The sequence below is a fragment of the Porites lutea genome, chromosome 14 (assembly GCF_958299795.1).
Source record: "Porites lutea chromosome 14, jaPorLute2.1, whole genome shotgun sequence".
NCBI lineage: Eukaryota > Metazoa > Cnidaria > Anthozoa > Scleractinia > Poritidae > Porites > Porites lutea.
The window spans coordinates 417,757-434,646 of record NC_133214.1 but is presented as its reverse complement, the minus strand read 5'-3'; the positions used below and the strand labels follow the sequence as shown (position 1 = coordinate 434,646).

At 37.9% G+C, this 16,890-nt stretch overlaps 2 protein-coding genes across 2 annotated transcripts; one reads left to right on the top strand and one right to left on the bottom strand.

The window, feature by feature from the left end:
• Positions 1–230: 230 nt before the first annotated feature.
• LOC140924506 (kelch domain-containing protein 3-like) lies at positions 231–12,396 on the bottom strand. The gene is made up of 12 exons (XM_073374527.1): positions 12,091–12,396; positions 11,009–11,176; positions 9,367–9,482; positions 8,635–8,706; positions 5,890–5,965; positions 5,613–5,681; positions 5,108–5,176; positions 4,721–4,807; positions 3,724–3,832; positions 3,023–3,096; positions 2,122–2,200; positions 231–1,749 (listed from the first exon to the last, which is right to left on the bottom strand). The coding sequence occupies exons 1-12, from the start codon at positions 12,248–12,250 to the stop codon at positions 1,692–1,694; spliced, it is 1,137 nt and encodes a 378-aa protein (XP_073230628.1). The 5' UTR covers positions 12,251–12,396; the 3' UTR covers positions 231–1,691.
• A 2,431-nt stretch (positions 12,397–14,827) lies between these two features.
• On the top strand, positions 14,828–16,712 carry LOC140924575 (G-protein coupled receptor 135-like). The gene has a single exon (XM_073374595.1). It carries the CDS (start codon positions 15,146–15,148, stop codon positions 16,232–16,234), a length of 1,089 nt encoding a protein of 362 aa, XP_073230696.1. The 5' UTR covers positions 14,828–15,145; the 3' UTR covers positions 16,235–16,712.
• The last annotated feature ends 178 nt before the right edge of the window (positions 16,713–16,890 follow it).

The window sequence follows — 16,890 nt, the reverse complement described above, 5'->3', positions numbered from 1 at the left end:
ATCTATCTATATTGGCTTATTTACAACCTAATTTCCAGATAAACCTCTATTTGTCCGTGCACTATGACTCACCTTTGTTTCCGTCTTGAAGAGAAGCGAAGACTCCATGGACGACTTTCTTCCTGAGACCACACTTAAAAGTGACAGGCAAGGCCCTTTCTTTCTGGTAACATGGTAAAGAGGCTGGACATGTGTTTCTCTCACAGGTTATAGCAAATAATACACACAGCTATGACTGAGTTATGTTACTTTATTTTCCCACCTCTTGTATATAACCTTTGGACCTTTTACAAACTATGAAACAACTTTAAAAAATGCATCAGACGAGGCTAGAATTTTACATATTTTTAAAAAAATGGCACATGATACTTTGTTCTACATTACACTTTCAGCTAATCCACTAATATTTCCTTATGACTTTTAAAGATATTATTTACCTAAGAAACGTATACAGACTATAAACAAACGTATAATACAAGTTTAATTTTTAGAGGTCAATCCCCCCCCCCAATTAAATTTCCCATTACATGCACATTTCTGAGTAAGTTATAATACAATATATTTTATTATTTCAGCAAATACAGTTGTGCAAATGTAAAAAAAAAACTTTCAACGGCATGTAGCGCAGTCCACTTTGGACTTTCAAAAACATCTGTGTCACAGATCTCAAGCAAACAGAACCTAAAACTATTTATTACTGCCATTTATATTTTAATTTATTTAAATTTCAGGGCCTATGGAAATTTGGGGAATTTGAAAGAAAAATCAAGCCCTGCTTCACCTATAGTAAAAAAATCCCCAAGTGAATGATTACCACTAATTTTCCCATAACAAACACTTAAGTTACGGTATTCACTACGTCTATAGTAATGCCTAAATAGTTAAGACAGACTTCGTGCAAAATACAAAAGTTTGCTTTGAAGTATTTTTTTCTAGAAAAAGGGCATGTCATAGTGACGTAACAAGGCTGAATGTTATGATGTCAAAGAGTTAAAGCCAATTAAGGAGACCATTTATTTGAAATGTGAATCTGGCAATATCACAGTAAAGATGAACAATGAAGTCAGTACAAACGTCAATGACACATCATCTCAACAGTGATGTCACTATGAACTTAGTGACGTCAGCAAGTGCATACAAAGTCATGACGTTGACAGTGAGAATCAAGTATAAAAAACTACTGATTTTAAACAGAAAATGAAGTAAAAATAGAAGAAAACTCATTGTTAAATTTTTGGTGCAGCTGAACAACAAATTTTATAGCTCTTCTTTCGTAAGAAAATACTATGTACAAAGCATATAGCATCCTGTAATAATATTATTATTTATAAATTTATTTTAAAAATCCCAGCTCTTCTTTAATAAACTACGATAAGGCAATAAAACTGCCTTGTAGAGTGTTTCACGCCATACATTAGTTCCATTTCCTGGTTTCTAAACAAAACCTAGGATGAACATTCCCTAAAAATTGAGTTGACAGGTTATGATCAACTCGTTTTAGATTAAGACTTTGGAAAGTGACTGAAGAACTCCTCATAGTAATTGACTATAAATTTGCCCCTTACAAGATTCCTAAAACAATCCCAAATGGCATTTTCCGGGAATTGTGCGCCTCTTACGGTGACTGATGAAGCCAGTGGAGTGTGAATCTATTTAGATCCTTGTTGAATGAACCTCTTCTGCGCTGCAATTTATCCCTGTGAAGACCTCACTGAACTCCTACCAGCCTCCATAATACTCAGTTCCATCCTGTTATTAAAAGAAACAAACTTATTATAGACAATGGTTTACCTTTGTAGCTTGATAAGAGGCATTGTGGGTTTCAAACCAAAAGGAGAATTGACAGTTTTCTAAAATGTAACCATTCAAATGAAAGTTTCTGGACGACTGACTGGAAAGTACTTAAATGTGATACATTTCATGAAAGCTACTGAGCAGTACTGTCCTGTGGTACTGTTTATTATGCTGTACAAGGTGGTTCTAACGTTTGAGTCTGAGGATGAAATGTTTGTTCTGTGGATGAAATCGTATGGTGTGACTATTTAAATCAAAGTCACTGAACAGTAATTTCCAGTGTAGCTGTTTACAATCCTATATAATGTATTTTAATTATCGTCTTACTTGAGCACTTTGGGTAATGGTGTCTGATCTAGTCTATACTGAATAACTGCCAGTTTGCACAATGTTCGAAGAGATGGCTCTGGGAAGAAGAACATGCTATGTTTAGATGCATTTACAACAGCTGGCAAAACGGGATAAGAAAAGACATCAGATTTTACCTTTAAAACCCCTATTTTATTCCAAATATCGCTAACACTAACAACAACAACATAACTTTACATATCCACTTTCGTAGCTGTCAGCAGTTAGGAAAGATACTGTGAGCATGATCTTGTGCTCTTCAGTTACATTCTAGCAATCATCAGAAGTCTTTGAGTCAGTTTCACTCAAACGTCTTCACACTTCTTTTACGATGGAAACATTAATTTTTGGTCAACTTAAAAGTACATAATTGTAAAAAATCAGAAATTGTTGGAAAATCATCCAAGCTTAATAGTTCTGTCAACTTGAGATATCAAAGGTATAGTAAATTACTTGGCACTGCTACAAATTGGCTAAGATGTAAAATACCATAGTATCATTTAATTAAAATTTCCATTTGGATGGTGCTTCATGCAAAGCCACTTTTGCAATAACGTTATTTTGTTCTTCGCATGGTTTGCATGTGCAATGCATCAGCTTCTTGTAAAAAGGCATATGCGCTGCACATGCAGGCCATACAAAGTATAAACCATCATGCAAACATCAGGTTCACATGAAGCACCATCCAAACAACAGTTTAAAGAATATTATGGTATTTTCTTCTGTGGCCAACTACAATACATATTTGAGATTAATTACTCTATTTTGATCCAATCTTGAGACCAAAGCAGCCTAAAATCTCAATAACTCTTTTTCTAGTGTCTTCAAAACCGGATTTAGCAAAAAAATCATAATTTATTAAGATGAAACCCTTGCTTACCAAGATCTAGGATGTAGAGATCTGAGTGATCTTGAAGATTGTACTCATCATCAATTGGAGCTCCAGAAACAGGACTATAACATAAACAAAACCAGTAAAATAAATTTCCATAAACAAAAACTGCATTATTTATATGTTGCAACATAGTAACAATAAACAGTACTTGCGCTGTACTTGTACCAAAAGCCACAGACAACATAGCATTCCACTCTCTCTTTTTTAAGCTAACAAGTGTTCCACATGAAAGAGTTTAAATTAAGGAAACATGCAAAAGAACAGGAGGCCATTCTATGAATACAAGCAACAGTAAGAAAACCAGGCTCAACAAAGAATTTTGCATTACAGTGCTCACAAGAGCTTCACTTATTTTATTAAAACCATGGAAATCCTCCTTGGGGCCATCCATCATTTCATACTACAGCTGTATATGCATGATTTTGCAGTGGACAAAAACTGAGACAGGTAATATTGAATTAAAGCATTAACCACAAATTGAAAAATAAATATTATGGCCTACTTAAGTTTAATTCTCAACCTACAAAAAGTCGCGAATTGTAAAAACACAAACTCATCATGCATTGCAGGTCAGTGAAGGGGTTGTAAGGGGGGGCACCTGATAGTAAGGAGGTGATTGATGTTGGGTGTTCAAGTGTACAATCCCTTTCCTTATGTTACTGATGATAATCAGGCTAAACTCTTACCTTGTGCCTCCAAATATCATGAGCTTTGATCCTATGAGACAACAGCAGTGTCTTCGGCGTGGACACGGACCATGGCCTGAGACGTTCCGCTTAACCCACACTTTGGTTTCTAACACAAAACAGCAAAAAAGAGAAATCATTATTTACAATCATTCAAACTTGCCACAAAGTAAACTAAAAGTTAAATACTGACTATCCTCTCCCCTGGTGCTTATCAGGGATAATGAAAGAAATATTATTATTCAAATGGAAAATGACGTGGTTAAGAATCCCAACTGGTGGGGGGCAAACCAGTTGGCTTTGTTACAAGCATGGATGAGGATTTGAACTGAGAACTACCAACAACAAAACCAGCTAGCAGTCAGGGAGCGACTTGAACTCAGAGCCTCCAGATTACAAATCCAATGCTGTAACCGCTAAGCCACATTGGCTCCCCAAGTAATCAAAAGTGTAACTCCCTTCCCTCCCCCCCCCCCCCCCCCCTAAAATCCATCATGTAATGCTACACTGCTGGTCAGGTGGCCTGTGGTGGAGAGGAGTTCAAAGATTTCTATGTTACACAACACACCCTGGACAACAATATTTTGTCTCTCATTGCAGATTAAGACTTTTAATTGCTGTTGTACACCTGCAGTCAATAGAATAACTTCTTCACAGAGAATATCAGATATCCTAATGATACATTATTCTATAGAATATATTATATTATTTACTATTAATACTGTATTTATGAAAGTATCTTAAGGGCCTGATAAATTAACAATAATAATAAACATCATAAATAACACTGATGGATCTTTAATAAAAGGTCACACAAACAGACAGATGACCTTTGCATAGGAATGTGGGTAAATATGATAACAAATCTTTCCTTGGTCAAACGTCCTTTGTTCTTTATTCCAGCTACAGCGTAGTATAAATATCCAAAATATGTCAACAAACACTGATTTTCTAAAAAAAAGCACTCTTATCTATATTTGCTTCACTGAATTCACACCTGCATCTAAACTATACACCTCTCCATGATGTTTCCTTTCAAGTCCATTGTAACCACCAAAGACAAAAATGTGTTTGCCATAGGCGACTGTAAACAAACAATAAAACAAATATAAATAAAAATTACTACCCGGTATTTAGTTTGCAGGGTGGGATAAAAGTGCTGTGTCATAGTTCTGGATTAATGGCTTGCCCTATAAGGCTAACTTGTTTTAATTACTAAAAAGTTGTTCAATAGGCAAGCAACATTTGCAGGGATAAGTGAATGTTAGTGCAAAATGCAGTTTGGGGCCAGTGTGACTCCTCTGGGCAAGTAAACTTCCTCAACAGCTTTCCAGAAGGGCAAGCAATTTTTTCCCAAGAAACCACTTTGTGTAAATTAACCAACCTGCCGAGTGACTGCGTCGTCCAACTGGTACCTCTCCAGATGTTTTCAGTTTAAACCAACAGTTTTTTACTGCAAAGATGAAACCAAGAATACAGTGTTTTCACACAAATAATGTACATTGTGTAGCATTACCACATGTGCTGAATGAGGAAGCAGTCTTTGTAGTCAAGTGTCTCATTCTACATTGTAACTGGTCAATAAACACCACAGTTGGGTGTTTCCTGGATCTTCTACTGTGTAATGGTTCTCCGAGCAGTTTTTCTTCTACAGATGGGTTCATTACTCATACATGTAAGTCTTTATTCCCTGGGTGTCAATGACATTACCAGCACATGTAAATCTTTTTTGTTGGCTATACAAATTATGTCTAGAAGGAAAAGTGCCGCCCAGAGACGCGTTGTGCCATTTAATTCCTACTAGTCAGATTTTTTTCTCTAGTTGTCCAAAGTAGACAGTTTGTACCAGGAACTGGCTAATAACACGGAACCAAGCAGACCCAACAAACCTGTGTCAAACACTCTGACAGAATTGGAATAAACTTCTTCACCACTGTGTTCATGCCCTCTTCTGTCCCCTGTAACAAAAAAAAGCAGTGATCTCTATGAATAAGAAACATTCCCTAAATTAATATTGACCGCCCAAACTGCCAAAATCTTACATCCTAAGAGGTTCTGACAACAATTTCTGATTTTTGTATTTTAGGTACAGGTGGGTGGTTTACAAGGGTGTGTGATTGTATACTCAGTTGTAAACAGTACATTGAACAAGGAATACAATCTTACCTCTTCCTCCAAAAATGTACATGTTTGTTCCAACAGCAGTTGCTGAGTGAAAGTCACGCCATTTGGCTGGTTTACCCTGAAGAACAGAAACAAAGAATTTCTCCAATATTTATTCAAGCTTTTGTTATTCAAGTTATTTTGTACAAACACCAGTACATCATTTTTGCCCTGAATATATGTTACAGGTCTAATTTGATTTCAGGTTAATTTTGATAACCTAGCTTGATTTTTTTAACCTACAATCATCGTCAAAAGTGTTGGGAAGGTTGCCTTTTTTACCTCTTCTTTTTCTTCCTCCCCCCACCCCTGGCCCAATGTTGATCAAAACGTTAATGTTTGTGCGCGCAATTGTTCTGTTATATCCCAACATTGAATAGGGGGGACGGGGGATATTTAGCAAAAGAGAAAACTCTGTTTTTTCAGGATTAAAATGGACTACTGTTAAGTTGTACAACCTTCCCAACTAATTTTGTCTGTGATTGTCTGAAAATTCTGGGTGTGGCAGTAAAAGGTCAAAAATCGACGACTTTTTGTCAGTAGAAACGTCTTCAAAAAACACTCGTAAACAGTACTCTGTTGAAAAAAGATATTTGCCGTACCTTGTTAAGACAATTTTTGGCGCAGACGCCTGTTTATATTCGGCATGTTTTGCAACCCGGTAAGTACAACTATTGCTCTTTCCGGGGCACAGGAAGAGCCAAAATACAAATGCAAGATTATTTTCGGTGAAAGCTATTGACTATAGCATAGGCTGATATGTTTTAAATGTTAAAGCAAGATATAGTGCGTTCACCAGTTCCCCAAAAACTCATTCGGATCGCTACATTGCAGCTGACATATTCCTTAGCAGCTCCCCATTCTTTACAACATTCAGCACATGTCCATTTGCCACGCGAGCAAACTATGAGGCTGAGTGGAAATTTGCTGAATTCTAGAGGCTACTTTCTCTGGCTGAATAACTCTAGTTAAGCCCTTGTGGCACCGCTTTTCGAAACTGGTTTCAGAAAACGAGAACAAAGTACGCTCTTGATTTAGATTAAGGCGTCTATTGTCTTCGTTAACCTAATTAAAAAGGATAACACACGCAAAGTCATCACACACCACATTACTCCATTTTCGTAGCCGAAAATAATTCCTTTATAGTAGTGCTAACGACAAAATAGCCTAATTGACTTGTTCGGGGCTTTGCAAGGACTTAACCAAACGAATTTTAATAGACATTTTAGCTTAATTCTAAGTAAAATACGACATTACTCCATGGGTAGCGTTAAAATTAAACTAACTTTGCTAATTGACCTTTATAGGGCACTGTTTAAATGGAGTAATGTTGGGAAACAGTTGTTAAATTTATCCCCGTAGATAAATGCGACAAAACCTGTCTATATTCTTACATGGTTTACATGTTTTTGCCCTTTTCTTGTTTGAAAGTTGGTTCATTGAGCATATATTTCGCATTTTCTTATGGAGTAATGTGGTGGAGGAATGTGGAAACCCATGTTGTTTACTGTTCTCAAATTATCTGAATGATTGACAGGCGACGGTAGCACAGCAATTTCTGTATGAACTCTGAACATGGCTGAATAAACTCTTTTATAGAGGTTCCGTATTACCTTCAGGCCTTACGAAAATAAAGTCTAGAAGATTTTAATTCAGCACTTATCTCACTCCTCCCTCGCAACTACAAACATCATGTTTTTCTAGGATAGTTTAACACCGCCGGAATGAAAAAAAACAACTTTATTGTGGCAGCCTTTATGCCATTTCTATTTGTAACATCTTTCAAAACATTTGGCTGATAGGAAACAGCAAAAGTTAACCAGGAATAATACCGCTGATGAAAAAGATGCATGTATACATGACAACGACTGCAATCGTATAGTATTGTTTTACTTAAAAATACCCTCATGACTTTTCGCTAAATCTGGTGAAACAGACAACCTGTGGCCATTCCTTCTACATAGTCCACGCGAAGGAAACGTCCTCTTGCTTCATGAGGAAAATTAAAGACCTTAAATGTTTTCTTCTGGCGTTCTTAGAAGAAAGCGATTTCACCCAGTGGATTTTGTGGTCACGCTATGAAATGTCACGCGCGTCAGATGCAAAATTCTCCTACATGTATTTATGATTTTACCGAAATATAACCTTTATTATATTTTTTATATAGTTTGGAAAGTGCATTATCAGTACAGTTCCAGGGCGAGATATCTCAACCAAATGTTAAATGCGACAAGTTTTATAAGCGTTTAAAGTTGATTTCCTATTCTCTTACAATCATCGTCAAAAGTGTTGGGAAGGTTGCCTTTTTTACCTCTTCTTTTTCTTCCTCCCCCCACCCCTGGCCCAATGTTGATCAAAACGTTAATGTTTGTGCGCGCAATTGTTCTGTTATATCCCAACATTGAATAGGGGGTACGGGGGATATTTAGCAAAAGAGAAAACTCTGTTTTTTCAGGATTAAAATGGACTACTGTTAAGTTGTACAACCTTCCCAACTAATTTTGTCTGTGATTGTAGGTTATATTTAAGGTACCATTATACAGTTATGCAGTAAGCCATATTACACTGATATGTTTGTCTTAAACCTAACATGATGCTAACCACTCAAATCATATCTACATGTGCAACACTACAGAGATCTGTGGTCATTTTATTCATAACAATACTGATAATGGTGATTACGGTGTTAAGTACTGATATCCTTGCAAATAAATTACCCACAATAGAAAGATTTTACAATTAACTTACCATTACTCTGGGTGCATGCCATGTGAATGTTTGAGTGTCCAGATATTCCACAGTGTTGGAGAAACACTCCCCCTTAAAAAAATAGAGTCATACAGTTATAACTTTAAAGGATTAGGTATAACTAGAATTATAAACAACATGAAGTAGCCAGCCGAAACACACCCCCTTTAAGGACTACAGTTAACTCACAGCTCTAGTATCATGTAGAGATTCAGTTCTTCCTAAAACTAACCCTGTTGGAAACAGCACTGAGTGACCATCTTAGGGAGGAGTTCATCTTTACTGCCACCCAGTTAATACCTCAGTTGGATAAGCACCAGTCTGCCGAAGGGGAGGCGGCTGGTTGAAACCCTGGCTGGACCAACAATCAGGGTCTTTTGTCTTCTTGGATAAGGACAATAAACCTGTCTCACAACCCTTGCACATGTAAATTTGAATTCTGTAGGACATTAATAAAAGAACCCACACATTGCTCATAAAAAACGGGGGAAAAAACCAGTCCCCGGTGGTATGGTCTATCTTTCATGGGGGGATGGACTCTTACAGGCCCGTACATCGGTGTAGTATTGACGCTGTTGCAGTAAACCTGCCAAAAATTGGTGCACCTTAGTAAATTAGTAAATCTTATAGCCAGAGGTCTTAGTTAAGGCAGAGTTAACAGAAATCTCTTAAAATCTACACATTTCCCTATCAACTGCAAAAAATGTAGACAAGAAAGGGTCAGGATCATACCTCTTCTTCGTAACCACCAAAAATATAAATCCTTGAATCAATAACGCAAGCTGTATGTCCATCACGTGCAGCTGGAGGTCTTCCATTCACTTTAGGTCTGGACCAGCTGCAAGTTTCTACAAACAGGTCACAGAACTTTATTGTGAAACTCAGAAAATCGTGGACACCAGAGATATTTCTGGAATCTTTAAAAATATAAATTTAAATAGTTCATTATCCACTTCCCTTATGGTGCTTTCCAGGGATAAATAAAACAAATAATTTAAATGGAACATAACATGGTTAACATTTCAAACTGGTACCAGGTTAACCAGTCAGCGATTTTACAAGCGTAGCCGATGATTTGAACTCTAGACTACCAAGAACAAATCTAGTTAGCAGTCTTGGAAACTTGAAGTTGGGGCTTCTAAATAACAAATAATTAATGTAGTGCCCTAACTACTCTAACTGCTTGGTCATGCTCTCATTTTATTGAGTTGCAAGGAAAAAGCCAATCAGTTGTCAGAATTAAGCTAAACTGCAATTAATGACAGCAATAAGTTTGTTGTTTTGTGGCTTGCTCGCATGCCCTGATCTTTGTTGTGATTGGTCACAACACAATAAAACATTTCTGAAATATTTCAGGTGCTCACAGTTTTCTGAGTACGACAGAAACAACAATAACTTATGATGTGGCTAAATGTTATTTAAGCTACGTTAAATGCGAAACAATGCTGGTCAGCAGCCGCCACTGTCACAGGCATGCAGAGTGATGCAACAGGACCACTGTTCACATTTAAGCTTTTCATGACATTACAAAAAGTTATCTAGTTAAAATAAAAACAGCAACAGCTCAGGGGCACTACAGTACAAGTCTTTCACACACATTGAACATCGCGCTGCTGCATTGGCCAAGACATTTGGTGCACTAAATTCCAGTTCTCATTCCTAGTTATTTACTTCCATCAAAATGGGTTCCAGTCCTCACTGCTTCTTATTTACTTCTGTGATGGGCCGGATATGTGTTCACACTGTACCAAAGTATGGCACAAAACCTATCCAATATGTACCGTCTACTCTCGAGATTAGCACTGCGCAGCTTTGTTCCATCACAGAAATCGCGCCACCACAATCGTTCTTGTGAGTGAGCACAAGCCCTTTCCGCTATGATTTTTGTGGCAGTGCAAAACTATTTGCTTTAGTGTGAACATAACCTAAGTCCACTAGACATAGAACCATAGTACTGTTTAACAGTTAGGGCCTGTTTGCATGGAGGTGGGGGAGCCCAGGTAGGTGAGGTAACCTGCTTAACCCTTTAAGCCCCAATATCCACATACAAATTCTCCAAACTGATCTCCATACATTTCCTTTAAAAATTAGCTGAGAGAATTTAATAGAAATCAAGGCATTTTCTCTTTCCTGATCATTTTTTTATATTCTCACAACCTTATCTCTTGACAATGTATGGACATTGTTGGGAGAAAATTCCTGTTGGTCACTATTGGGACTTAAAGGGTGAAGTGGGGTAACCTGCGTGTCCATGTAATCCCTCATTTTACTTTGATCACGTTAACATGATAGGTGGTGTGACCCATCACATGTTACCGCACCTATCTGGGGTCCTCCACCTCCATGTAAACAGGCCCTCAGTCAAAAGGATCACCTGTGTCAAAGCAGAAGAGAGTATTACAGGCTCCATAGGTGTCATTCCTTCCACCAAATATATAAACTAAGTCCCCAATAGCTGACGCACTGTGACCATATCTCATGTATGGAATGGACTCGTGACCTTCTGGAGAAGAAGCAGAGATCTTCATCCATCGGCATGGTACTGTTTAGAAATTTAAGGGAATGTATATGTTTACTATGAGTACTTGTAAATCAGAGAAAGCACTAATGAGTTCAGACGTGGAGATTAGCAAAAGAATGCCATCAGTAAATAATAATGGCACATTTTTTATATACAGGTACATGCTGCTGTTACTAACTTTGTTGATGCATGACAAATTTGGAGATGCATGGGACAATCTGATTGAAAGTTCACTGATTTAAGTTTTTTCTAAGATTCACATCATAAAATCAATGTTTCAAGCAAAAATAACCTTTACAAAAGAACTTAAAGACACAAAGCTGTGAATAGAGCAAGTAAAAAACTATCCAGCTTTGGCATAAACGATTTGATTCACATCCGTAATAAGACGAGTATTGCACTCATGAGAAAAAATGTTTAGTGACAAACAGATTAACAAATGTTCCAACAACTTAATGAAATAGCTAGTCTGAACATTTTTTATGCCTCGAATAATTGCGGTGTTTTATCTTACCTACTGTGTGCTATTCTTTTAAGAACAAAAATAACACAATCTGCCCACTTGCTTGTGGTGGCATAATTTATTAATCACAAACTAATAAGTTGAGAGCATTCGAATCCGAAATAAACACGCTCGCTCAAGTGCATCTCACATGTCAAAATGGACGTTTAGGAAAATTCTAAATACCTAAATAGGATACGAATGTATGCTTGAAAATTATCAACAACCTGTTAAAACCTCTGGAAACACAAAGCAGTGATTTTATGCAAATATTTGTCGTGCATAGTCCGAAAACAATACATTTCCGGTACGTTTTCGACCCTCCTCAATATTAAGATGTAAACCAACACGTTCCGCAAAACACTTAGCCAACACTCGTCATCAATTTTCAGGCGCTGTCTCCGCTGTATAAATTGTAATTATACAGCCTTACCTGTATCGAAAACGTGCACATCTATCTTGACAATTTGGTTATATTCCTCTCCAGTACAATAACCTCCAAAGCTAAAAATAAAACGATTCCGAATTGCCACCGCAGCATGATTTACTCTTCGAGGGCCTCCATCGACTTCTTGCGTCCATCTTATTGCCATAATTGACTAACGCTAATTATGAGCTTAGTTCTTACAAACTGTTAAAAATGTTTGGCTAAAATAAATACAACCAAAACGTTTTACTTTGGAGCCGCTGTATTGCACTTATTGCAGTGGTGGTGTGCCTCCTTTGCAAAGCCATTAGGCATTTGTGGTCAGCGGAAGCCGTTGATTTTGGGGAACAATATTTACCGCAAGTAAATCGTGGTAAGGTGTCCAACAAGGTTGACCAATATCAAAACGTTTTCTCTTGGGGGATTGAATCCAGGCCTACAGTTCCGAAGTTTGATAACCAGCAAATTAGTGGTGAACGAGACACTGACCACTAGTCCATGGACTAACCTGTTGGACTACCCATATGGACCACCCAAAATTGACTACGCTGCTGAAGTTTGGTGATTAGGGTTAGGAAACTAAGTGCATCAGTATCCATTTAGGATCATTATAGGGGGAAAACGGACCTGAAACGTGATTCACTAAACTTCAGCAGGCATAGTCCATTTTAGGGTAGTCCGTGGGGGCAGTCCATGGACTGGGGGTCAGTGTTTTGTCCGCCACCGTTGAATACCTGTTTGCCTCATATTATGCTCCAAAAAGTTTCGACTTCTCAATGACTCAATTCAAAGGGGACTTCAGTTTTTATTCTATTTATTTACTTATTTATTATTGTTCTTTTTTCTTCCTACACACTAACAATGTATTTTTAGCTTGCAAATTTTCAATAAAATTACGGTAGATGTAGAAAGGTAAAAACATCTCATGTTCAAAGGGGAAGGTCAGCACATTTTTGCTGCTTGAAATATCTATATGTCACATATGGTGTGCAATTCCACAATTAGTTTCGGCTCTATCAAATACTATACCAAACTGTAAAGTTGGGTGACACCGCTCGTCATAGTTTTACCCACGCTCCGTGGCGAGTCTAGCCTGCGAACCGGAGACGTATTTCCGGTCGTCGCTTCTCTCCGTCCGAAAAATTATTTTTTCGCAGGGAGAGAAGCGACGACCGGAAATACGTCTGTGGTTTGCAGGCTATCGCGAGTCCCGTCTGTGGCGGAAAAAAAAAAACAAACAAACAAAGGAATGTAAAAACAAAACAGTGACAAGTTAGATGGTACCAATCATCCGTTCCAAGGAACGAGCGCGTAGCCTAGAAAAACAGCCAAAATTCACGAAGCTACCACTGGTTTTCCCGTGAAATGACGTCTGAGAATTCAATACTGGTGAACTGCCGAGATCTGGGTAGTACTTCTGATTGATCAACCGCGGCAGGACTAGCTCAGTCGGTAGAGCGCTTGACGGCAGAGCAGGAGGTCGCGAGTTCGATTCCCGGGACCGGATCAATACTCAGGGTCTTAAAATAACTGAGAAATGAAGGTACTGCCTTTGCTCTGCAAATGGCTGGACCTTCGCGTGGCTTGGATGACCACGTAAAATGGCGGTCTCGTCTCCAGTAGGAGACGTAAAAATAGTGTCCCCAATTAGTGCTTTCGTGCTAAATGCATTGACACTCAAAGAAACGGAAGAAAGATTTTTTTTTTGGTCAAGCCGCATGGTAAATTTGCTTCAACCAGTCAGACTAACAAAAACGTTGCCAGTCAGAAGCACTACCCAGATCTGCGTAGTGACACGTCATCAGTATTGCGCTCGTTTCTCAAAGGTCATTTCGCGCGGGGAAACCAGTAGTGGCGTCGTGAAATGTCGCTTGTTTCCTCGGACGAGCACGAGGAGGCACGAGGAGGCACGAGCGGGTTTCTCCCCTTCCCGTGTCTCCCTTCGGTCCCGCTTGCCCGCAAAAACGAACAGCTCGGGAACTGGGAAGCAGTTAAATCGCTGCTTTGGCCATGATAACACTCCCTGGCAACCTTAATAAATATCACAAAACAGGGAAACACAATTGCTTACATAGGAGGTGGAAAATATGATTTTCATTCATTTATTTATTTGTTTTTTATCTACGATTCTTTTATCTATAGGCCTTCAGTTTTTTTTACCATATACGCCAAAAGATATACGCCGAAGCATTCGTTTTCATAAACAGTATAGTGAGTAATCATCCAAGCAAACATTAAGAGAACCAAATTTGCATGGTGGGAAACTTCAAAGGCCAAAAGAGGCTGCATTTAGCCATATGTCCCTTTTGAATTTCAAAGAGAAGAAAGGAAAAGGCGAAATTAAAATTCAGTAAATAATTTATGAAATATTGTTAATACAAAATCAATTTTCAGCGTGGGAAAATTTTGCATCCACATTTCTATAACCTCTTGTCTTTATATGGTTAATTGGTCTAAGTTAAATTGGTTAAGCAAGAAAATTCGAAAGGGGTTCTGATTTTACTTTTTATTTCGCCATATGTATATTTTTAAGAGCTTTTTAAAGGTATTAGGTGTAATTAGTTTTCGCCTGACAGTTTCCTGTTTGCTAACATCTGTTCACATTATAATAAAATCCTTTTTCAATGAAAAAGTACACATGCGAGCTGCGTATGTTTATCCACCAATAATTTTCTAATGTTTTTTTTTTCCATTTTTGACGTCACTTTTTATTATTCATTGACAGCTCAATATTCAAATTTTGCCTCCTTATTTTTTGTGCATCGTGCTTTGAATTTACAAAAAACACCCAAGCTAGCTAACTTCCTTCGATTAATATAAATTTTAAAGCACTATTTTTACCCGCATCGCGTAAATCACACCGTACATGAACCTGTTCACGACGCAAGACTGTTGTAGCTGAACGCCTCCCGGCGAAGTCAAAGTCTTCAGTGTCATTTTTGAGTATCCTCTTTTGGTGGCTTCAAAACGCGAATCCACTCGTATTATATTCTTCACCTTCAAAAGCATTTCTCAACATTTTAGCGTGGCTCGCTTTATTACGGAGATTAACAGCTCAGTGATGGTCGCATTGGACACAAACACTTCACTATGCGACGATGTGCCGCAAGAAATCTCGGAGAGGGCCGTGAACGCTTTCTTGCTCGTCATCTTGATTTTGAGTGTTTTGGGTAATAGTGCTGTCTGTATAATAGTTTCACGACACTATCAATTACACACGGTGACCAACGCTTATTTTGTGAATACTGCAGTAGTTCAGTTCCTCTTTGCATTGTTTTCAATACCACCGTATCTAAGAGCCGTGTCACTGAGCAATGGATCCCTTTTGTCCAATCAATGGATCTGCGTTTTTATTGGATTTTTCTTCGAGTGGTTCGCCGCACTTTCGAACCTTGCTCTCACACTTATGACCATTGAACGGTACTACGTGGTAAAACATTCAGGCAGTAAAAAAATTTCTGCAAAAACAACGGGGACGGTTATATTTATTGCATCTTTATGGGCCCTTGGTTTTGCTGTTGTGTGGGCTGTATTAGGAGAAAAACCAGCTAAGGATCAATGTTCAACAGCTCTAAATGTTTCTTATGCACTTTTTTGTTTTCCTTTATTCAGCTATCGAGGCAAAGAAACATTAAGGATTTTCAACATAATCTATGTGATCATTTGCCTTTTATTTCCGACGGCCTTAATGGTTTCATTATTCTTAAAAATGTCCAGGACGCTTGGAAGAGGTTCTCACAGCATACGACCTTTAGGTGTTGGCAATCAGCGAACGATTCGCTTTTTCGCGGAACTTAAAACTGCGCGCACTATATTTTTTATATCGGTTCTTCACCTTTGTTGCTGGTTGCCAATTTGTGTAGTGTCGTTATACATCTCGTTACATCGACAGGCTGAACCAGCTGGCCGCAAAATGACGAAGGCAAAAGTATTAATCGTATGTCTCGCCTTCGCGTCTTCATGTGTTAATCCGCTGATATACGCGTTACGAAATCCCCGTTTGAGCATCATATTTAGACAGATAAAGCGACGCAGGAAAAAGAGAGTTCACTTTCACAGCAATCAAGAAAAGCTTGGCGGAAAAACAGTTAAAGCGACAAACATTTTCAAAAGCGAGGAAACCTTAACGACTACCACATCTTCGTGTTAAATTATCGCTAAGGACTTCAACTCTAGATAAAACAATGTTCTAGGGTAAAGTTTTGTATCTTGAACAGTAAAATTACTAATAAACAAACAACGCTAGAAGAAAACAACACTTCCGCTTAATGGCTTGCGTTTAAATCAGTTATCATATTTAATGTTCCTACATAATTCCGTCGATCTCTGGGAGTAATTTTTTACGAAACACAGATAATGCATTTACTAGTGATTCTATAAACTTGCCGGTTTTAGAGGTGTTTAAAGGGTTTATTCGTTCGCCTTGTCGATGCTGATCGGTTGCGCGTATCCGGAACGTTTTATGCGAGACAGGTGTTCCGCAAAAAATCTTTCCTCAATCCATTGTGATCAGTATTTATCGATAATTTTGTTTTGGCTGACAGGTTAATTCATTGTTACGGGGCGTTAGTTCTCAGTCAGGAACCGAGAGAAATTATCCTGATATAAATTGTTAGTCGGCTTTAAAAGTTTATTTAATTTAAATTAGCAAAAAACATCGATTTAAAAAAGGTCCACTCAAGTAATAAAGAACGTTAACACGAAAAATAATTAGATCTGTTTTGAAATTTACTGCGTTTTAGTCTGATCATAATTACTATGACTTGATTTAGATAGGTCAAAGTTAGTGTTTTCCATTTTTTTTAA

Coding starts and splice junctions, on each gene's coding strand:
- LOC140924506 (XM_073374527.1), bottom strand. CDS start 12,250: ATGGCAATAAGATGGACGCAAGAAGTCGATGGAGGCCCTCGAAGAGTA. Junction 5,682..5,889: donor GTACATTTTTGGAGGAAGAG/GTAAGATTGTAT, acceptor TTTTTGTTACAG/GGGACAGAAGAGGGCATGAA. Junction 3,097..3,723: donor ATGATATTTGGAGGCACAAG/GTAAGAGTTTAG, acceptor TTTATGTTATAG/TCCTGTTTCTGGAGCTCCAA.
- LOC140924575 (XM_073374595.1), top strand. CDS start 15,146: ATGGTCGCATTGGACACAAACACTTCACTATGCGACGATGTGCCGCAA.